Source organism: Thamnophis sirtalis, unplaced genomic scaffold (genome assembly GCF_051295495.1).
Source record: "Thamnophis sirtalis isolate CommonGarterSnake01/CBP01778 unplaced genomic scaffold, rThaSir2_p1.2 scaffold_3, whole genome shotgun sequence".
Lineage (NCBI taxonomy): Eukaryota > Metazoa > Chordata > Lepidosauria > Squamata > Natricidae > Thamnophis > Thamnophis sirtalis.
Window position 1 is genome coordinate 26,197,755 of NW_028261383.1, and position 22,771 is coordinate 26,220,525.

The 22,771-nt window shown below is 47.2% G+C and overlaps 1 protein-coding gene and 1 non-coding gene across 3 annotated transcripts; both read left to right on the forward strand.

Annotated features, from left to right (window-relative positions):
- Positions 1 to 545: 545 nt before the first annotated feature.
- On the forward strand, positions 546 to 21,992 carry LOC106545860 (uncharacterized). 2 transcript variants are annotated; one of them, XM_014062542.2, is made up of 5 exons: positions 546 to 825; positions 8,263 to 8,393; positions 11,311 to 11,436; positions 15,565 to 16,701; positions 20,884 to 21,992. In XM_014062542.2, exons 3-5 carry the CDS (start codon positions 11,340 to 11,342, stop codon positions 21,597 to 21,599), a joined length of 1,950 nt encoding a protein of 649 aa, XP_013918017.2. In that variant the 5' UTR covers positions 546 to 825; positions 8,263 to 8,393; positions 11,311 to 11,339; the 3' UTR covers positions 21,600 to 21,992. The 2 variants fall into 2 exon arrangements, with proteins under 2 accessions (XP_013918017.2, XP_087567765.1); XM_087711639.1 differs by lacking the exon at positions 546 to 825 and adding an exon at positions 1,291 to 1,481.
- Positions 10,371 to 10,477, forward strand: LOC148047686 (U6 spliceosomal RNA). Its single transcript, XR_015696194.1, has one exon. It is a non-coding gene; the product is annotated as a U6 spliceosomal RNA (small nuclear RNA).
- Positions 21,993 to 22,771: the final 779 nt, after the last annotated feature.

Consider the following 22,771-nt stretch of genomic DNA (forward strand, 5'->3'; position numbering starts at 1 on the left):
ACAATTTATGTCCAGGATGCGAGGAGTCTGTAAATATTTTCACCGCCCTCTTTTTTGACTCGTGCAGTATACAGGTCCTCAGTGGAAGGCAGGTTAGTCATCATTGTTTTTTCTCCAGTTCTAATTCTCCAGTTATAGAGGTGCAGATGACAGACTCACTAATTCCTCTGTAGAACTGAATCAGCAGCTTAAATGTTATTTTCATGTTCTGGCCGCACATAAGGGAAGTTGAAAAAAATAATAAAATAAAATAAAATAAATCTCTCTCTCTCTCTCTCTCTCTCTCCCTCTCTCTGTTGTGTGTGTGTGTTTTCAGGGAACACATTCGCGCCTTCACACTCGACCCCGAGGTCTTTAGGGTGCTGTAGTTTTTTTTTTTCTTTTAATCCCCCTGACCCAGAAAAAAACTACACTTCCCGCTCCCCTGCGTGCCCCATTCATCGCCTGGCCAATCAGCGAGGCGCCTCTCCTCCGCTCTTATTGGCCCGCGCCGAGCGGGGGGTGGGGGAGGAGCAGGAAGAAGAGTCCTCAACCTTCTCGCGAGTTGCACTTTGAGGCCTTTGCTCCCTTGTGCCGCGAGCGGGAGACCCGGCGGCGGCGGCGGCGGCTGCTGCGGACTTGGCGGGCGGAAGGCGGACGGGGAGGAAGCCGAGGCTCGGGCTCCGGCCCCAGCTGCATTTGCAGGAGGAGGAGTGGGGAGCTCCGAGGCGGCAGCTTCCCGACCGAGGGAGGAGACGGGCAGGCGCTGAGACCAGCTTTCGCCGCCCGGAGCAGCTCTGGATTCCGTAGCCGCCACCGGCTTTTCTCCCCCCGCCCCGACGCTTCGTAAGGGTGTTTTTCTTTGTCCAGCTTTCTCCAACGCCGGGTCTTCCCGGAAGGGCCGGACTCCAGCTCCCATCGTTCCCGCCCCTACCCCCCAGCTCCGGCTAGGGATGATGAGAGCTGGAGTCCGATTATTAAGACTCTCCTCTCTTTTCTTCCCACCCAACCCCTCCTTGCAAACCCGGCGTTGCTTTGCTTCTTTAAAAAAAAAAGGGGGGGGGAATCCCAGCTGTGCTTTGGTGTGTCTTTTACTCCGGAGTGCCTGCAGACGATCACTGGAACCCGCCAGGATTTGGGGAGGGGGGGAGATCCTCCTTTTGAGTAATCGGCGGTCCCAACTTTACTCTTGGAAGAGAAACTTTTCCGGGGTGGTGGGGTTGGAGGGGGGGGGGAGAAGAGGAGAGGAAGGTCGCCTCCTTTGTCGTCTCTCTCGGCTTGGGCCACCCACACCGGCTGCTGCTCCTTGGGAGGACATCTAACGCGTGCTTATATATATATATATATTTGAAAAAGAAAAGCCGCCGTGAGGATCGGTTCTCGCGGGGAACCCGAGTCGGAGAGAGGCTTTGCAAGCGTGTTTGGGGTGGTTAAAAAAGCTTTTTTCCCCCTTTCTCAAAGGCATCTGGTTGGCTACATTGGCAAACAGGATGCTGCATAAGGTAGGCCTTTGTCTGATCCGGAAGAGGTCTTTTTGCTTTTTTTATTTATTTCTTGGGTTGGGGATCTTACCTTGACTTTTAGCAGCATGGAATCATGCTTTTACTTTAGAAAGAAAAGCAACTGCACAGCTGATAATTTTACTAGAGTGCTGTCCCTCCCGATTCTATTTTATTTTTTTGCACCAGCAGCCATCCTTCCTCGCCTCCTTGCATGGCAGGGAGCCTCTCTGCTGGAAAAGAAATAAATTCCTGGGGCTTCATTCAGTGTGTAAACACGGTGTACCTTTGGGCAGCCTGTTCCAACAATGGCTACTTAAAAGCACCCTGCTCTGCTGTCCTTAAAGACAGTCTCTGGAACAAGTAGGTTGTTTCACTATCGCTCTGCTCCCTGGCAAACTTGACCCTGTCCTGAGTATTGATTTTCCCTGGAATGGTGCAATTTGTGATCATTGGAAGGCTGTTTACCTACTCTAGGTAACGGGCATGGAAATGCTTTTAAACCAACCCAAAAAAAAGTTGAAAGGCAACTTTTTCCTGCATGGGGTAGATATGGGTTTTAGCAGGGAGTAACTCTATTCTTTCACCCTTGTTAGGATTTCTGTCTAAAGTCAAGGCCCTTCCATTGAATTCAATGGGCTTTAGTTGGCTGCAGTCTGTTTTAAAAGCCAGCAATACTGAGCTGAGCCGGATTTCTTTGAACACCATGGTTTTCCAGCCAGCGCTGTTTTGTTTTTGTTCACACAGAATGGTAGCTCTTCCATAAACAATGTAGGGCACTAGTTCAAAAGGGGTGTGTGCTGAGGTCATAGATAACGCTGTGTAAAGAAAGATGGGTGTGTGGTGGAAGAGCCACACATGGAGGTAAACCCCGGTTTTGACACGCGCTTTGTGTGTGGCACCTGTGGCAATGTCACTGAATGGCGGTGATGCCCCCCGAAATATGTCAAGGCATTGGGTTTTGACTGTGCTCTTGCTTGTAACTCTGAACTGGATTGCAGATTGTCCTTGACTTACGGCCACAGTGGAAACCCAGCATTTCTGTTGCGCTTTGCCCCGTTTTACAACTTTCCTTGCCACAGCTGATAAATGAATCTCTGCAGTTTTACAACTTTCCTTGCCACAGCTGATAAATGAATCTCTGCAATTAGTAACAAGGTTGTTAAGCGAATCGAGCTTCCCCCATTGGCTTTGCTTGTCAGAAGGTCACAGGGACATTGCAACCATCAGAAATATGACCTGGTGGCCAAGTGTTTGGATTTTGATCACATGACCATGGCCACTGTCATAAGTGAGAAAAAACTATCGTAAGTCACTGTTTTTACTGTTGTTGTAACTTTGGTCACTAAATGAATGATTGTAAATTGAAGATTACCGGTGTTTCGCATGACTATTTAAAAAGTCCTTCTCCAACTTCACTTGTTCCAAACACAATGAGACTACAACTCCCAGCCTCCCTTTCCGTATAGTTGATTGGTCAGGAGTCCCTAACCAGTGGGCCATGAGCTATTGCTGGCCCATGGCCTGTTAGGAACAGGGCCAGGCAATTGAGGGAAAACCAGATCCATCCCCTTTCTCCATCGGTGGAAAAATTGTCTTCCACAAAAGCGGTCCCTGGTGCTGAAGTTGGGAACCACTGGATTAGTTGCTTTACACTCAGTGGATAAATCTATTTTTGTCAGAGATGATATTGACACTGGGGAAGAATGAGAAAAGATACAGTTTTGTTCCATCGTTTTGTTTTTTCACAGCTGCCTCTTGCTATAGGGAGAAGTACATTTAGATATCCCACCTAGCCTATAGCTGTGAAATTCTCCCAGGTCCACGTACACCAATAGTAGCTGGGCCCAGCCCTACTTAGTTCTGAGCCCAGACAAGGTCAGCTGGGTGTAATCAGGAAATAAACTGCTTTCTCTGTTTACAGGGTGACTTGTAATTACCAATACACTTAGGAACTATTAAGAGTATGGAGCTACACAACCACCCACGTTAAATTACAGCACTGATCCTTAACAATCTTGTCCAATGTGACAATCTCGTGGATTCTAAGAAAGGCTTGAGGGATTCTTCTAATCACCCATAGGGAGCTTAGCACATCACCCTGGGTATCAAATTCCAAAGTCATGGGGTGCTAGTGTAAGAGATACCTTCCTTTGGGTATTCACTGATCTGTATAGCACTCACAGCCATTCCTTTGTAAGGGAAATTGCTAGTTAATAGCCCTGGATGCTTAGTGAATGTTCCCTCTATAGAACCGGCAAAAGGCAGAAGACCTTTCTTCTGTTTCTGAATTAAGCCCCCCTCCCTCAAAGCCCAGAGAAAGTGATCTTGCTCTAAATAAAGGGAGGGCAGGGACCTAGAGAGAGAGCAAGAGGAGGGGGGGAAGTCTGGAGTTTTCCAGTAGGAAACCCCAAAGATTGAAATCACTATTTTTTTTTCCTTTAGCGATTTGAGTTGTTGAAACAAGCGCCTTATGGATGCACGTTGATTTCTACTTATGTCCTGCTTGTGTTGACTGGTGGAAAAAACTCTAGTGTGGAGTCCTTAGTACTCTCTCACCTGTGTATTTGCTGGCAGATGTTTCATTACCCAACTAGGTAACATCATCAGTGCTAGTGAGTGCGGGATTTCCTCCTTGTTTATATACAGTGGCTTGCCCTGTCTGTGTTTGAGGGGCCGTGGTGTTTTCTCCTTGGTAGTTCTTTGGCTAGAGTTCTCTGCATGAAACAGTAAATTGGAGCAGAAATTTTTTAAAAAATCAGTGGTCCTATGGTTTTCCCAGTTGCAATGTATGGCTGTGAAAGTTGGACCGTAAGGAAGGCCGAGCGCCAAAGAATTGAGCCCTTTGAACTCTGGTGCTGGAGAAGACTCCTTCGAGTCCCTTGGACTGCAAGGCGATCCAACCGGTCAGTCCTAGGGGAGATCAACCCTGACTGCTCTTTAGAAAGACAGATCCTGAAGATGAAACTCAAATACTTTGGCCATCTAATGAGAAGGAAGGACTCACTGGAGAAGAGCCGGATGCTGGGAAAGATTGAGTGCAAAAGAAGAAGGGGACGACAGAGAATGAGGTGGCTGGATGGAGTCACCGAAGCAGTAGGCCTGAGCTTTAATGCACTCCAGAGAATGGTAAAAGACAGGAAGGCCTGGAGGAACGTTGTCCATGGGGTCGCGATGGGTCGGACACGACTTCGCAACTAACAACAACAACAGATCAAGGAACTACCAAGGAGAAAACTACGCCCTCATTAATTTAGAAAGTGTTCAACTTGTGATCAATTGGTTGGTGACCATTTGAAGTCATGGTGGGGTACTGCAGTTCCGTACTGAAGTTCCAACCTCCATCCTCACAAGGTGATGTAACCACAGTTCAGGTGCTTAGCAAATGACCTGCATTTTCGGCTGTTTGCAGCATCCTGTGGCCATGTGACCACATTTTATGAGAGTTTAGGGGACATGACTGGCCCATAGCAGACCCTTGGTTCGCTTAGCAACTGCCACAAAAAAAAAGGCCATAAAATTACGTGGGTCACGTCGGTGACCCAGGGTGCTACCATTATAACTGTGATGTCCATAGTTCCATTATGGTTGCAAGTCGAAACCTGCCTGTGTTGGCAGAGCAAGCAACTGTACACAGTTAGTCCTCAACTTACAGCAGTTTATTTAACGACTGTTGAAAGTTAAAAGTGACGTATCACCCTTTTTTCACACTTACGACCATTTGTAGTCACGTGATCAAAATTCAGACCCTTGGCAACTGGCTCATATTTATGACTGTTACAGTGTCCCGGGCTCATGTCCTATCCCCTTTTTCCAATCTTTTGACAAGCAAAGTCAATGGGGAAGTCAGATTTGCTTAGCAGCCGGGTTGCTAACTTACCAACTGCAGTGCTTCACTTAGCCACTGCGGCAAAAAAGTCGTAAAGTGGAGTAAAACCTAAACGTCTCCCTTAGTAACAGAAATTCTGGGCTCAATTGTGGTCGTAAGTCGAGGGCTTACCTGTCTAAATGGAGTTGCAAGCCCCACACGCTCTTTGCAGTGATGATGTTGCCTAGTGAGGAGCCGAGGTGGCGCAGTGGTTAGGGTGCAATACTGCAGCCACTTCAGCTGACTGCTAGTTCTGCAGCTCGGCGGTTCAAATCTCACCGGCTCAGGGTTGACTCAGCCTTCCATCCTTCCGAGGTGGGTAAAATGAGGACCCAGAGTGTGGGGGCAATATGCCGACTCTGTAAACTGCTTAGAGAGGGCTGAAAGCCCTATTAAGTGGTATATAAGTCTAACTGCTATTGCTATTGCCAGTTGAGCAGTGCTTTCTCCTCAGCGCAGCCCTATGCTGCACAGATTGTTTTCTACTGAAATAAACCTGTGTGTGTAGTTTTAATTGACAGAAATGGGTTGTATGGGATTTTGAGAAGTGTCTTAGCAGGCCCATTTGGTTTACCTGAGATGCTTTGCTCAGTATAGTTTGCCTCATGGCTGCTATGCAAAGGACAGACTTTGGCCTGTGACGGCGAAGTGGCATGCCGAGCCATCTCTCTGGGCACGCCAGCTGTCGCCCGTTGCTGTTGTGGGTTCCAACGTGTGCAGCTGATCTTTGCACGCACATACCAGAAACCGGAAGAACTCGGTGGCATGCGCAAGTCGTAAACCGGAAGCTCAGCTTCCCGGCGTGCCTGGGAACTGCTCTACTGGTTTCTGGCACTTCCGCACATGTGCCTGCACTCCCATTTCAATAGCAATAGCAGTTAGACTTATATACCGCTTCATGGGGCTTTCAGCCCTCTCTAAGCGGTTTACAGAGTCAGCATATTTCACCCAACAATCCGGGTCCTCATTTTACCCACCTCGGAAGGATGGAAGGCTGAGTCAATCTTGAGCCAGTGAGATTTGAACAGCCGAACTGCAGTCAGCTGAAGTAGCCTGCAGTGCTGCACGCTAACCACTGTGCCACCTTGGCTCTTCACTCGGTGCTGAAATGGTTCGCCACCCCCTGGACTAGGCCTATGTATCTCCACCTTAGTGACTTCATGATAGGTGGACTTCAACTCCCAGAGTTCCTCTGCCAGCGTGCTGAGAATTCTTAAGCATTGAAGTCCACACCTTTTAAAGTCGCCAGGGCTCAGAAGCACTGAAATCAACTCTCCTGTCTGTGATTAGCTTAGCAGATTTAATTTTGGAGATGATACATAGTGATTAAACTGTCTCATAGGCCAAGGGGGTAATTTGTCTTTTTGGTCCCTTCTCAAGAAACTCCTGAATATTACAAGCTGTGATTCCAAAGAACTGGTTGAAAAGGATAAACAAAAGATTATCACCCCCTCCCTGGACAGTTCCTTTTCTTTAAAACAGCTCTCCCTTAATCTGGGGCTCCCCATATGTATTGGACCACAACTCCCATCGGCCAGAGCTATGGGATGATTTCCCCTGTTAGTTTCCACATTTTTTCCCACATCGTGGGGAAAGCCAGAAATCTGGTAAAGAGTTTGCATCTAGAAATGGAAGGGGAGGGTGATATTTGGAAGGGAACGCTCTTATACATTATTGTACCCTTTTAAGAGGGACACAGTGGCTAAGACGCTGAGCTTGTTGATCAGAAAGGTCGGCGGTTCGAATCCCTAGCGCCGCGTAACAGAGTGAGCTCCCGTTACTTGTCCCAGCTTCTGCCAACCTAGCAGTTCGATCTAAGCACCCTACGGGCCAGATCCGACCCGTGGGCCTTGAGTTTGATACACCACTGGCTTAGGCCAAGAGCCGATAGACTCTGGAATTCCAGTGTTCCTCATGCAAGATTTTATATTTTTAAATAGGCTGTTGGGTGACTACTTTTTTTCCGACACTTCATTGGTTTTTACTTGGGACAGAAATGAACAGAATTGTGCTCCTTTGCCTGGTTGCAAAGTCTTGTTGATTTTAATCAAAACCTGAACCAGTAGATGAACGGGCTACATTTTCTTTGTCTGCTGACGCTTGAGAGAAATTGGAGCTATTCCATTTATTTCTGCAGAATGCAAACAAAAAAAAGAAATCCAAACATGCATAATAAATATTTGTGGCTCTAGATTTCTAGGGATGGCCAAATGATCGGACAGCCAGTCTGATTTAGTATTCAAAGCACCAACTGGGAGATTGTAAGTTCTAGTCCTTAGACATGAAAACCCAGCTGGGTGACTTTGGGCCAATCATCAGGAGCTGATGAGTTCTAGTCCCACTTTAGGCATGAAAGCTGGCTGGGTGACTTTGGGACAGTCCTATTCCCAACCCACCTCACAGGATTGTTGTTGAGGGGAAAATAAGAGGAGGAAGGCATATTAGGCATATCTGTCCCATTGAGTTACTTAATAAACATGAGATTACAAAATCTAAATAAACCGGAGAAGTAGTGCATTGAAAAGCAGAAATATGCAAAGGTGTGGAGAAAAGGAGACCAAAGAGACTTATGTCCCAAAGGTGCTTTTTCAACTGGACTTTCTTTCTTTTTCCTTGAAGCCATTTCACTTCTCATCCAAGAAGCTTCTTCAGTTCAGAACTGAAGCAAAACTTTTTCAAGGAAAAACAAAGAAAGCCCAGTTGCCTTTTGAAAAAAGCACCTTTAAGACAACCATGTCCTGGATGACTGAGAATCTCCGTAGACAGAGAGACTATGGCTTGCTAAGGACAAAGGTGAAAGAAAATTAGAATAGAGGTGTTTTTATATGCTGGGGGGAAAAGGGTCTTTTTGTGTGCAGAATTCTATTGCGTTCAGATAAACAATCCTAACTTTTTGTTCACTTCTTTTAATTTTAGGGATATCGGCAGGTTTACAGGATCTGTGCAGCCGATTCCTGAAAGTGTTTCCTTGGACCTAAATCCTGGTGTGAGCCTACTTCCATATCAGCACTTCCATCATTGTGTCCCTTAAAAGGGCAAATTTCTAAGTAAGCTTGCATTAAAATAACACTTGATGTGGCTTGATTGCTTAAACCTTTGCTACTTTTTTAATGAAAGTGATGAAAAAAAAAATACCCAGCCCATTGGATTACCTGTATTTTTCGGAGTATAAGATGCACCTTCCCCCCCCCCCCCAAAAAAAGAGGGTGAAAATCTGGGCGTGTTTTATACACTGAATACAGCATTTTTGGCCTCCCAAAACCCTACTCTGCGCATCCTGGTTTTTGCAAAAATGGACATACAGAGGGTTTGGGAGGCTTGCAGAGAGGGGCTGGGGAGGGCAAACCCTTTTTAAAAAAAAAAATATCTCTTCAAAATCTTGGTGCATCTTATACTCCTTATAGTCATACAGTCTGAAAAATACGGTACCTTTATCTGTAGTGGCCCTCAGATCTTCCCACCATTAGAGGGTCCAATGGGGGTTGTCTTCCCCTCTCCCCCATTTATGCAAATGTGAGATCCTTAAGGGGCAGAATGGGTCACCCATGGTGTTTAAGACACCTAATATCATCCCTTAAAACTCCTGGACTATCATTGTACACCAGATCCTTGCTTGCTTTGGGATACCCCGTAAAACATAATTCATTGTTCAGACTGATTCGTCCTAGGATTACAGCAATAGCAATAGCAGTTAGACTTATATACCGCTTCATAGGGCTTTCAGCTCTCTCTAAGCAGTTTACAGAGTCAGCCTATTGCCCCCAACAACAATCCGGGTCCTCATTTTACCCACCTCGGAAGGATGGAAGGCTGAATCAACCCTGAGCCGGTGAGATTTGAACAGCCGAACTGCAGAACTGCAGTCAGCTGAAGTAGCCTGCAGTGCTGCATTTAACCACTGCGCCACCTCGGCTCGGGTTAAATCCCCACTGTTTTTAGGGAAATGTTGCACCTTCTCTTGTTTCTTCTCATCCTGTATTAATGAGGGGAAAATGGAGGGGAAAATTTTTTATCTCTGCAATGAATGTGTGGAGTGGGCTAAAGCCAATTCATTTTCCCACCTCTCTTCTAAAACAGATTAGATTGTAATTAGATTGACAGATTGTACTCTGCTGCAATTATATTTGAATTTTATCCAAATGTAACTTTTGTTTGTGCAATGGGTTATTACTTTGAATAGTGTTACTCAACCCCAAAAATGGTTAAGATATGCGGACTTCAACTCCCAGAATTCCTCAGCCAGCATGGCTGTTTGGGGAATTCTGGGAGTTGAAGTCCACATATCTTAAAAGTGACCAAGCCAAGGAATACTGTTATAGATGATACAGTCAAACCTCTTGACACGTTCTTCCTGTTTCCCTAGCAAAAAAAAAAAAAAAAAGCCTTCATGCTCACAGCAGAAGCTGTTGCTTTGTGGCACTTCCTGGAATGTCTGTATGACCACACAATGTTGAAAGGTCACATGGCCAGTCCAGGAAGTTTTTAAAGGAGAAATGCACTTGAAGGACCCTATGAGAACTCCTGACCTACTGTGATGATTTGGATGGTGTTTCACGCTTTTGGAAAAAAAGATAGGATATAAACTAGACTTTGCTTCTCTTAAGTGTTTATCCTACCGTGGTTTTCTGGAAGTGAGAAACATTTATTTGTTTGTTCATTGGTGTAGTGATTCAGCGGTCAATTTCTTTACAGCCCAATTTCACATCTTATTATACGCACCTTTGATTTGCTGTATGGCCAATTTAAAGCTGATACTTCCAGATAAATAAATGTTAGCCGATTAATTCATTGGTGAAAATAGAATCTTTCAGTTCTTTCTACATCTTAAATAACGAAGGCTGGGAATTCAAAATGGTTTTGTTTGTTTTTCTAGTTGATAGTTTTGGAACAGTGTTGTATGGACTTGGGCTCAAAGGCCTTGGGTGTGTGACCCCCCCCCCCCCCCGGAAACTTCCCAATGTTGTTATATCAAAGTGACATTAAAAAAAAATTAACATCAGAGGAAAACGGTGGATAATGATTTTGTGCTCGCTTCGGCAGCACATATATTAAAATTGGAATGATACAGAGAAGATTAGCATGGCCCCTGCACAAGGATGACACGCAAATTCATGAAGCGTTCCATTTTTTTTTTAAAGTCAATGCTTTTTTTAAAAAAAAAATCAGATTTTTAAAAATTCAAATCGGATTTTTTTAATTTTTTATCAAATTTATTTTAATAAAATGGTTCTGGGGTAAAAAAATCTATCTAAAGACAGTTTTCTATTTAAGACATTAATAATTTAGTTTATTCGGCATGAAATGGAGCTTAGTTATATGGCATACTCTGCATATTCTTCAATATTGGGACTGTCGGTGAGTCAGCAGCAGCTCAGAGGAGGAGCTGCTGTGGGACAGATGACAGCTGCTCTTTAAAAATTACGATTTAAATCAAGTTCATTCAAATCAATCCTTTTTACTAATGATTTAAATCGAGATTTTAAATCTACTTGATTTAAATTGAATCAACCCTGGAGGAAAATGAGTAAGATTGGAATAAAGCAATTATATTAATAATACTGTGTTTCCCCAAAAATACGACAGAGCCTTAATTTCTTTTGACACCCCCCCCCCCACCGAAATAAGCATTTGGCCTTATTTTCAGGGAAGTCTTATTATTGTTGAGATGCTGGAGGCGGTCACCTCAAGGCTGTGTTGCAATATTTTCAGGGAGGGCTTATTTTAGCACATGCGCTCAAACGCCCGATTGGGCTTATTATCCAGGGGGGTCTTAGTTTTGGGAAAATGGGGGTATATTTTCTGTGTGAGGTAGATGGGCAATTCCTAGATACAATGAATAAATAAAGATGGAATAGGAATAACATTGATGGTGGTTCGACCGTCATCCATCCTGCATTGAGTTAGATCCTTAAATTGTTCTTATTCCCTCCCTCCCCTCCCTCTTACCCTGCTCCTAATTTCCAGGGCTGTGTGTCGTCCCATGATGCGGTCATATGTTTCTCAGAAGCAAAGTGAATTTTGTTGAACGGGTGCAAAGACCCCTCCCAAAAGAAGCCATGCAGGACAGCTATCAGAATGTCATGGCACTGGGTAAGGATCCATAGTCGCCCCATACACTGTTCTCTCCTGGCATGAGAATTGCCCTCTGTTGCCACCCACTATTTTATACAAATAGTCCTCGACTTACGACCACAATGGAGCCCCAGGTTTCTGTCATTCAGTGAAACGTGTGTGAAGTGAGTTTTGCCCCCATTTTACCACCTTTCCTGCCATAGTGGTTAAGATAAATCGCTGCAGTTGATCAGTTAGCAACTCGGTTGTTAAGTGAATCTGGCTTCCCCATGGATTGGCTTGTGAGAAGGTCGCAAAAGGGGATCACATGACATAAATATGAACCAGTTGCCAAGCATCTGAATTTTGATCACACACGATCCTGGGGAAGCTGCAAAGATCGTTCAGTGTGGAAAACGGTCATAAGTCACTTTTTTTCAGTGCCGTTGTAACTTTGAACGGTCACTAAATGAAATGTTGTAAGTCGAGGGCTACCTGTACCTCCCTATCTGTGTGCATAATCTTAGGGGATACTCTGCACAATACGATTGGCACCGAAAGCTGGGTATAGCATTCCCTGAGGTGTTGTCAGTGGTGGGTTACGGATCCCGTTGCAACTGGTATGGTGCAACGGGGCCGGGCGTCCACCACATGCACACGTGCATGCGTACTTACCGCCCGCGATGCTCCAGCTGCTTGGCGGAGCGTTGCACAGGCACCGTACGCTCATTGTGCGTAAGCCCCGATCGGCTCAAATACAGGTAAGGAGGGCAGGCGGGTGGGTGGGCCCTCCGGAGCACCATACCGGAATGGTACCTGGTGCTCCCAGCAGGCACCGGTACGCCCATACCGGTCGTATCCCACCACTGGATGTTGTACTCCTAGGAGTACAAATAGGGCTCTATTAAGATAAGACTCAACAATGATTAACTCCTCCTAGTGTGGTGTTTCTCAACCGTGGCAATATTAAGAGTCCCCTACAGATTTTACTCCACTACCGTGTTTCCCCAAAAATACGACATGTCCTGATAATAAGGCCTTACCACATTTTTCAGGTGGGCAAAAATATAAGCCCTCCCCCGCAAATAAGCCCCCTGGACAACCACCCACCTCCGGCCAGGCAGAGCACCGCTCACCAACCTAGCGGTATCCCGAACATACCAAGCCGCAGGAACCGGGGGGGGGGAGGCAAAGGAGATTGCGTTGCTTGGTGCCTTCGGGATACCGCTAGGTTGCTGAGCAGCACTGCCCAGCTGAAGAGCCATGAAGTGACCACGCTCACAAGCAGCCACCCGGCAAACCCCCTTTCCAGCCGGGCGCAGTGCTATTCACTGACCTAGGGGTATCGCCAAGCCACGTGAGCACCTGTTTCCCAGCTCCCGTGGCTTGGCGCCTTCGAAAGCATGGCTTTTTCGGTGGCTTCCAAACCGAGTCTTCCAGCAGTGGCTGCTCTGGGCGTATGCTCTATGGTTCTGGGCCAGCTGCCAGCAGAGCGTACACCCATAGAACGTACACCCAGAGTGGCTACTGCTGGAAAACCCAGTTTGGAAGCCGTCGAAAAAGACATGCTGGGATGGCAGTGGCGGCTGCGGAGGTGCCCTGGCTCTGCAGGGAGAGCTGGGCCAGGGCTTAGTGAGGCTGGGAGACGCGTGAGCGAGAGCGGAACAGCCGCTCGCGCAACCCCCTCTCCAGCCGTGCAGAGTGCCATTCACTGGTATTTCGAAGCCGCCAAGCCACTGGAGCCGGGAGCCAGTGAACAGGTGCTCACGCAGCTTGGTGATACCCCTAGTTCAGTGAATGGCGCTGTGCCTGGCTGGAAAGGGGCTTTGCCGGGTGGCTGCTCATGAGCGTGGTCACTTCATGGCTGCTGTGTTGCGCTGCTGCAACAGCACAACACAGCCATTTGCCCATGAGGCTGTGTCCGGCTCTTTGGGAGCCTGCTCGGAAGGGAGCAGCCGCCTGGCAACCCCAAAACAATAAACCCTCCCCTCATAATAAGGCCCAAGCCATATTTTGTGGGTAAAAAGAAAATAAGACCCTGTCCCCTGACCTGACAGGGTCTTATTTTCGGGAAAACACTAGTTGTTGTCGACTAGAGGGGTCAGTGCTCATCTCCATTTCAAGGTCGTTCAGCCAGGACTGTCATGTAGCCAGCATAACATCACAGATTGCTGGTATCTTCCCACCGAAATGGTACCTATTTATCTACTCACATTTGCATAGTTTCGAACGACTGGGTTGGCAGGAGCTTGGGCGAGGAAAGGAGCTCACCTGATCGTGTGGCGCTCAGGTCTTGAACCTGGACTGCTGGCTTTCCAGCTGACAAAGCCAAGAGTCTTACCTCCTGAGCCACAGCAGCGCTCCAATATTAAAATGGGTGGACTTCAACTCCCAGAATTCTTCAGCCAGCACATTGGCTCTGGAGAACGCTGGGAGCTGAAGTCCATCCATCTTAATGTTGCCGAGGTTGAGAAACTGCCTTAGAACATTCTGGTTTCTACCAGAATGCTTGTCAGGGATGAGCCTCCACCTTCTGGAGGACCATGGCTTCTTTTAACTCTAGATCAGAATCCCTGACACGCAAACTGCATTTAGGTCTTTACCCCAAAGGACGACTCATCTGCAAGGTCTATTTGGCCTTCTCTCTTTCCATACAAGCCTCCCCAAGCATTTGAGATGATAGTATGGGACCTACCTTGCATTAGGTTCTTCTCCTGGTGATAGAAGACAGGATCTTCTGTGATTATTTAATGGCATTCCTGTATTTTGTAATTTATACGTTGCGTTCAATTTGTTCAATTAGGTTTTGGAATTGGCTTTTAAATCTTGACTGGCATCAATTATGAATTGGTGCGATTTTTTCTATTATATTGGCTTAATCTGAGCTTCCATTTTGTGGCAACTCTCTAGACTTCTCTCCTCTTTTTCTTGTTTCTTCAGCACTGATTCCCCATCCCAAATTTTCTAAAGTACGCTATAGTTCTGGATTTTTGGGGAGGTCTTCCATCCATGTACTAACCAGGTCAGATCCTGCTCAGCTTCTGAGTTCAGACATGGTCAGCCTAGTGCTGCCATCTGTTGAGAGCTGCCAGAAGAAACCAAATACTTCATGGGACAAGAAACTCCACCTGTAGGGAGTTTTCAGAACTTCTCATTTTGATTGTCAGTAGAGTTTCCTTCCAGGCTTTTTGGTCCTCATTCATCCATCAGTTTCCTGGGAGACAATTAGAAAATTTTCTCACAGTGTATAGCAATGTTTTTCAATTTTAGCAATGTTTAAGATGTGTGCACTTCAACTCTCGCAATTCCCTTGGTAGCATGCTGGCTGTGCAATTATGGGAATTAAAAAATAATAATTTTCTCTTTCAAGTTCATTCACAAATATATACACTTATAATGACTATTAACGTTTATCTATTTCTCATTAAACTTTATTGTTATTTTCTTACAAATATATAGAATACAGTTTGGGCCACTTTCTTGCCACTTTCATGCTCCATCTTATTTTGCAACAACTTTGCTTCCTCTATCTTCTCAACCTCCCTTTTCTGCCTTCTTCTTTCCTCCCCTCCTTCCCCCCTTCTTCTTCCCCTCTCTTTCCCCCCTTCCTCCTCTCTTCTCCTCCTTCTTACCCTCTCTGGAATGCTGGGAATTGAAGTCCATGCATCTTAATATAGCTAAAATTGAGAAACACTGATGTACAGGCTTTTGGGGGAACAGAAAATTGGGATCCTTGAGGGCCTTGGAGGAAAGGTCGCCTTTAGATGAGATACAAAAAAGAAAAACCAACTTTGTTCTAGACTAGGAGTGTCCAAACTTGTATGTGTCTGTGTCCTAGACAATTTAACCCAAATGAGAAAGTATTTCATATACATCAAAAGATTGATTTAACAGACTCTGGGTAGTTGGGGGGGGGATGCTGTTCATTAAACCCAAATGCCCATTAACTCCAAATGTTTGTCATTTAGATCATTTATAAATTGTATCGTTTATAATATGAAGGAAAATCTCATTGTAACCAAAGAGCTTTTGGTTAAATGCGAGTTGGCATCCAAACTAAATAAAATGGGTTGGATGCGTTCAGAGTCTTCTTAACACTTCTGAAGCTTTACAATAATAATAACAATAATAACAACAACAACATCTGCATTTCTGTTCCTGTGGCAGGCCGGACGCCCCTGTTGCCGAATTACCCTGCCGTTGCAAAAGACACTCAGGAGTCCCAGAGGCAAAGGGCCAAGTTTTGGAGCAAGGAAGAGATCGGTCTTTTTGTCGACCTCTGGATCAGCCCGGAAGTCCAGAACGAACTCCAGAACACTTACCACAACGAGGTGGTCTTCAACTGGCTCTCCAACGAAATGGGTTTGCGGGGTTTCAACCGCTCGGCTCGGCAGTGCCGTGAGAAGATGAATGCTCTGAAGAAGAAATTTAAGGAGGTCACCACTCACAACAAATGCCCCGGCGCTGGCGAAGTGCGGACCATGCCGTTCTACGACAAGCTCGCCACCATCCTCCTCAGCCGGAGAGATGCCAAGCACTCTTCGAACAGTGGCGACAAGGGCCAGTGGTCGAGGCAAGCTTCCTCGCCAGCTCCAGGAACGTCCGGGCAGGCGTCTTTACTTGCGAGGCAATCTTTAATTAGTCCGCCAGGGCTGAGGTCTTCTGGGACAGCCAGCCAAAGCAAATCCCACCTGCAGCAGCCCCCTCATAAGCAACCACGCCTTCTCCAGGCTGGGACGGTGTCTCCCACTCACTGCCACCGGCCTCTTTTGCAACCCAACCGGAGCTTGGCGATGCAAAAGCACCGGGGACATTCGTCTCCCTGGCCTACCGCCAACCAACTGGCGGTGGTCACTCCCAAAATTGAGGAACAGTCGCCGGAGGGAGAAAACCCGCCCAACTCGATGTGCTCGGTGCTCCAAGGAAGCCACCTCCCCATGGAGGTGCGGGTGATCGACGAGAATGGCATCACGGTCACCTCCTCCATGTGCGAGGACGTCAAGCAGGAGCAGGACGAGGACGACGCGGCTCACGATCCCGAGTTGGAGTTCGATGGCAAGTTCGAAAGAGAAATTGTGGATGATAGCGACCCTCCAGAGGCCACCGGCACCCGTCTTGACCCGGATGTGCTTTCGGATTATTCGGAAGAACCGTATGACGAGACTGAAGGGGTTGACGATTTGCCTGTGGATTTGCTACAATGTTTTGGAGACCGATTCTCCTCCTTTGGTGGGGTGGAAGAGAGCAACCATGAGCAGGAAAGACCAAAACACGAACATCCGTTATCCAGGGCTTTATCTACAGGTAAGAACACTTTGACTTGGCCATCAATGCTGGGATTATTGTGTTCTGCCTTAACCTATCTCTTCCAGGCATATACAGGTAGTCCTGCAACAGTGACCGTTCAAAGTTACAACGGCACTGGGGGCAAAAAAAAGTGACACGATCGTTTTTCACACTTACCACCGTTGCGGCATCCTCTTGGTCACCTGATTTATATTCATCCGTTTGGCAACAGACTCACATTTATGACGGTTGCAGTGTCCCTTTTTGCAACCTTCTGACAAGCAAAGTCAATCAGGAAGCCAGATTCACTTAACAACCGGGCGACTAATTTAACAACTGCAGCGATTCAGTTAACAAACGTGGTAAGAAAAGTCATAAATTGGGGCAAAACTCACCTGATTAATTTCTCACCTAGCAACATATATTTTGTGCTCAATTTTGTGCTCAAACTTACCAGTATTCTCTGAAGTGAGTGCCCTTTTATAAAGCACTAGATAACACTCCGGATTTGGCTTTTGGAGTCTGTAATTATTTTCTACTAGACTTATCAGTCTTTTTTCTGTTTTTTTCCCCAGCTGTAAAAAAAATCTGTGCCTCATTAAGGATTGCCTTTTAAATTTTAACATCTGAGCTTTCTCCTTCCAAAAGCGGGAAAATTTGTGTCCCGTTGCTTACTCCCAGGAATTTCAAGAGAATTCTAGACGCAAAGCTAACATTCCTAAGATTGCTTCCATTCTGTAAGGCTGGGCGGTGATAGTTGTTTCTTTGTTTTGAAGGCCTTTGAAATAGCCTTTGTCTAATCAGTCTTGGCAATAGCAATGCCACTTATATACCACTTTACAGTGCTTTCCAGCCCTCTCTCAGCGGTTTGTAGAATCAGCATATTGCATTTTGCCCCCATTTGATGGAAGGCTGAGTCAACTTTGAGCCGGTCAAGATCGAACTGCTGGCAGTGGGCAGAGTTAGCTTGCAATATTGCATTCAAACCTTTGCGCCACCACAGCTCTTCTCTGCCTACACAAATCTCTTCCAGCTCTCTTGGCGACAGTTTCATAAATGGCTTGCCATTGTCACCTTCTTCCTAGGGCTGAGAGAAAAGGATTGGCCAAAAAGTGCCTTAAGGCAGGACTAGAACTCCTGGTAGCTAGTTGTATCCTGGTATCTCATCCTCTAGTGCAGAGGTCAGCAATTTGCGGCTCTGGAGCCTCATGTGGCTCTTTCATCCCTCTGCTGCGGCTCCCTGTTGCTGGTCAGTGTCACAATTTTGAGAGGAGCTTCTGTTTTTTAGGGGGGGAAGCACAGTATGCCAGGAAGAGATTCTATGGTAAGGGGCGGGTTTTCCAGTCAGCTCCACAGTCGATAGGGCTTTCTGTTACGACAGGTAGAGGAAAAAGGATGACGTGCTAGGAGGAGACTCTATGGTGGGGGACCTGAACTTCCGGTCAGCTCCAGAATTAAACGGGGGGCTTCCAGTTAGGACCTTTGTGGCTCCCTGGGTTTTCTTTTCTGTGGGAAACGGGTCCAAATGGCTCTTTGAGTGTTTAAGTTTGCCCCTGTCCTAGTGCAGCAGCCTTTTGGACACCAGGCGCTGGTTCCATGGAGAGAAGTTGTTCTGCGGACTGAAGGGGGTGTAGTTTTGCATGTTGCCTGTATCCTCTGCGGGTGAAGCTTTTCTTGTTTGTGTGGATTGGTTTCTGTTATGCCGCGGCCCAGTGCCAGTCCAGGGACCAAGCGTTGGGGACCCTGCTCTAGTGCAAACATGGCTTCAATGCCAGCCACCGGTTTTCCAACCCAGATTCATTGTGATGACCCGGGGTGTGGCACAGAAGCAACACAGCCAGAGAACAGATCTAGCTCCCCTTCATTGCTCCAACTTCGCCCCCAAACGTCCTCATGTTTGCTACAAGTCCTGGAGCAAAGCTCTCACAAGCCGCCTCTGGCTCCGAGTAGTCCAGTAAGCCAGGTTAGCCCAACAGTAACCAGGGCCACCAGTCCAGTAAGCCAGGTTAGCCCAACAGTAACCAGAGCAAAAAGTTCAGCAAAGCAGGCAAATCGGGCAAGCCCCCCCACAAGACAGAGCACAGTAATCTCCAGTCGTCGGCAAATGCACATGAGGCTCCACAGTTTCAATGTTTGTTCCCCACAAATGCCCCTCCCACTGGTGCCTTTTTGCATCTTAGTCCCCCGTGTGCCTTGTGAAATGGGGCGGGCATTCTCCTCCTTTGCAGCATGTTCAGTCTGCGTTGTTCTCACCTTCTCTCTTCTCTCCGTACTCTGGGATCAGGAGAGGGTGGTCCTTGCTCTTCACCTGAGCTCTGTCTCTCCTGCTACTCCCTGTCTGCAAGCCTTTCTAAATCCTGAAAAGCTCTGCCCGGACTGACTCTGCCCTTCCCCAGTTTCCTCCAACGCCAACAGAGCCGCCCTCTTAATCTCTGTCGGCTCTTGTTCCAGCTCATCTTCCCCCGCAGATTCAGACTCTGACCGGGGGGGGGGGGGGGGCATGACATTCATATTGGTACTGGATGTTCGGCCATCTTTTCTGATTGAAGAGCCTAAGAATTCCAAGCATTGCACACACTGGTCTTTGTGCAAAACTGTGGTGGCGCAGTGGTTAGAATACAGTATTGAAGGATAATTCTGCCCGCTGACAGCAGTTCGATCCTCACTGACTCAAGGTTGACTCAGCCTCCCAAGGTTGGTAAAATGAGGATCCAGATTGTTGGGGGGCAATGTGATGACTAAACTGCTTAGAGAGGGCTGTATAGCACTGTGAAACGGTATATAAGTCTTAAGTGCTAAATGCCAGTTTTGGGAAAACTATCGTAAAATGCACTCAAGAGGTCGTAGGACACTGTAAACGGCCATAAATGTGTGCCAGTTACTGAGCGTGGCACGACAAAACCGCGCTCCACTAAAGCGCGCCCGATTAAACCGCGTCGCTGACGTCATCAGCAGGGCGACAACAGCGACCGCGGAGAAAAAAGGGCGCTTTAAATAGCGCTTTGAAAGCAAGGGTATTCACATTAAGGTAAGGGTTAGGTTTAGGGTTAGGTTAAGCGTTAGGATTAGGTTTAGGGTTAGGTTAAGGGTTAGCGTTAGGTTTAGCGTTAGGTTAAGGGTTAGGTTTAGGGTTAGGTTTAGGATTAGGTTTAGGGGTTAATTTTAGCTTTAGCATTCGCAGCGTGCTTTTTTCGTCGCACTGTGATGATGTCAGCTATGCAGTTTCGTCGAGCGCGCTTTAGTCGAATGCGGTTTTGTGGTGGAACCGTTACTGAGCACTCTCACTTCTGTTCAGGCGTGAAATTCAGCGGGTTCTGACGGGTTCTGGAGAACCGGTAGCAGAAATGTTGAGTACTTTGGAGAACTGGCAAATATCACCTCTGGCTGGCCCCAGAGTGGGGTGGCAATGGAGATTTTACAGTATCCTTTCCCTGCCATGCTCACCAAGCCACGCCCACAGTACCAGTAGTAAAAAAAGTTTGAATTTTACCACTGCTTCTGTTTCTTTTTATAAGCCGCAATGGCAGCAGTGGCCAGAATGCAGTACTGCAGGCTAGCTCACTGCCCAAAAGCCAGGAGTTCGATCCTGACTGGCTCAAGGTTGACTCAGCCTTCCATCCTTCTGAAGTCGGTAAAATGAGGACCCAGATTGTTGGGGGCAATAGGCTGACTCTGTAAACCGCTTACAGAGGACTGGAAAGAACTATGAAGTGGTATGTAGGTAATCCCCGACTTACAACAATTCTTTTTGTGACCATTCAAAATTATAATGGCACTACCAAAAGTGATTTAATGACCGTATTTCCCAGTTACGACCTTTCCAGCATCCCCATAATCATGTGATCAAAATTCAGTTGTTTGGCAATAGTTCATACTTATGACCGTTGCTGTATCCCAGGTTCATGGAACAAGCAAAGTCAATGGAGAAGCCAGATTCACTGAACAACCAGGTTACTAACTTATCAACGACTGTGATTCGCTTAACAACCACAGCAGGAAAGGTCGTAACGTGGGGCAAAATTCACTTAACAAATGTATCATTTAACAACAGAAATGTTGGGCTCAATTGTGGCCGTAAGTGGAGGACTACCTGTATAAGGACCGTTGTTATTGCTAAGTGCTATCGTGCTAAAGGATGCCTTATGTTGCCGTGGGCCTCCTTTCTGACTCCTGATGTCTCTTCTCTCTCCTCTTCCTCAGCTGAAAGTCTCATTCAGGAGCAGGAGGGAGAAGTTCTTGAGAACTCCGACATCATCTGTGCTCCTTTGGGCAACCTTGGACGGAAGGATCTGAATGCCAGCTTTGAGGGTGTCGTAGGGCCGCCAATCGACCGTGTTCCGCCTGCTAGGGGCTTGGGGGACGACGCTCCGCTGACCAGCGCACAGAGGACCGCCCGGTTCAGGAACAAGAGAAAAATTGAGAGAGTCCAGCTGGCGAAGGAGCTAATTAACGCCACTCGAGAAACTGGCGAGAACATCCGCGAGGCTCTTTACGAGCTCGACAGCAAGGAGTCACAGAGGCGGGTTGACGATCGCAAGGTCGCCGTGTGGTGCGCCAAGCACATCGCGAAAAGCATCCGGGTTTCGAGCCAAACCATGGCCGCTGCCATGCGCGACTCGGACGCCGCCTTCCAGAGGTGCATGGAGAGCTACACGGTGGCCCTGGAGAGGCAGACGACTCTGTTGGAGAACATTGCCGATTCGCTAAACGCCCGTGTCTCGGCTCCCCAGCCTTCCCTCCCCACTTCCACTCCCGCCGACAGGACACGCGACACCTCCATGTGCGCAAGTCCTGTACCAGCACCTTCTCCTCCCATCCCCATGGAGTCGGAGAAGACTCCCCCCTCGTTGAGAAGCCAGCCTGGAAACGAGGAAGTCTCTCCTGGGGGGGCAGACTCTAATAGCAGTAGCCGATAATAGTCCGAAGCACCCTTCCCCAATTTGGTGCTCCCTCCCCATGGTGTTGGGACCACAGTTCCCACAATTCTCAGCCGGAGGGCACCACGCTGAAGAAGGTTGGTCTTCACAGAACACTTGAGTTGCTGCATTGTTCCTCTTGTCAACACAACAGATCACCAAGCCTTCTCGACCGTTGACAAGGTTACCTCAGTACTTCCATTTACTCCTATACAATCGTTCTTCTGTTACGTTACTTGAGAGAGAAAAACCGGTGCTATTTTCTGCACCTTATTCTTGTTTACAAAGCTCTGTTAAACCTGCTTTTTTTTTCTAGCACTGTATACAATGCCCAATATTTACTAGACGGCACAGCCAGCTTATGCCATAATAAATTTGTTAGTTTTTAAGATGCCACAAGACTTCTCGTCGTTTTTGCTGCCGAGAGATTCACCCACTGCTATCCCTGTACAGCACGGGTGTCGAACTCGATCGCGTCACATGACGTATCGGGACCTATTGCAATGGTTTTTTGCCTTTGTAGAGCCGGGGTAGGTGTGGCCTCCACGTGACGCATCCAGCCCACGGGCCGCCAGTTTGGCAGGCCTGCTGTAGAGAATGTCGGTATAGGCGGTCCTTGACCTACAATCAGTCGCTTAGAGGCCATTTAAAGCAGGGGTGTCAAACTCAAGACCCACTCAAACTCAAGGTTCAAGGTGTTTTAATCCGGTCCGAGGGGCTGGCCTGGAAATATCAAATGACTGGACCACGGTATCTCTGGCGGCCAAAATGGCCCCCATGCAGCTCCCGTACAGGCCATTTTTGGCCTCCAGCAGCACTCTCCTGGCCAAAAACAGGCCTCGCAAGCCCGTTATTAGCAGGCAGAGTGCTGCAAGAGGCCATGGGGGAGCAAAAATGAGGTGTGGGAGGCTGTTTAAGCCAAAATCTGGGCAGAGAGGGCTCTGTGTATGGTATAACATACACAGACTTGCAATGTATATTAACATTTCACCTAAATTAAGACTCAGTGGCTATGATGCTGAGTTTGTCGAACAGAAAGGTCGGCAGTTCGAATCCCTAGTGCCACGTAACGGAGTGAGCTCTCGTTACTTGTCCCAGCTTCTGTCAACCTAGCTGTTCAAAAGCATGTAAAAAATGCAAGTAGAAAAATAGGAATCACCTTTGGTTGGAAG

Coding starts and splice junctions, on each gene's coding strand:
- LOC106545860 (XM_014062542.2), top strand. CDS start 11,340: ATGTTTCTCAGAAGCAAAGTGAATTTTGTTGAACGGGTGCAAAGACCC. Junction 11,437..15,564: donor TCAGAATGTCATGGCACTGG/GTAAGGATCCAT, acceptor TTCCTGTGGCAG/GCCGGACGCCCCTGTTGCCG. Junction 16,702..20,883: donor ATCCAGGGCTTTATCTACAG/GTAAGAACACTT, acceptor CCTCTTCCTCAG/CTGAAAGTCTCATTCAGGAG.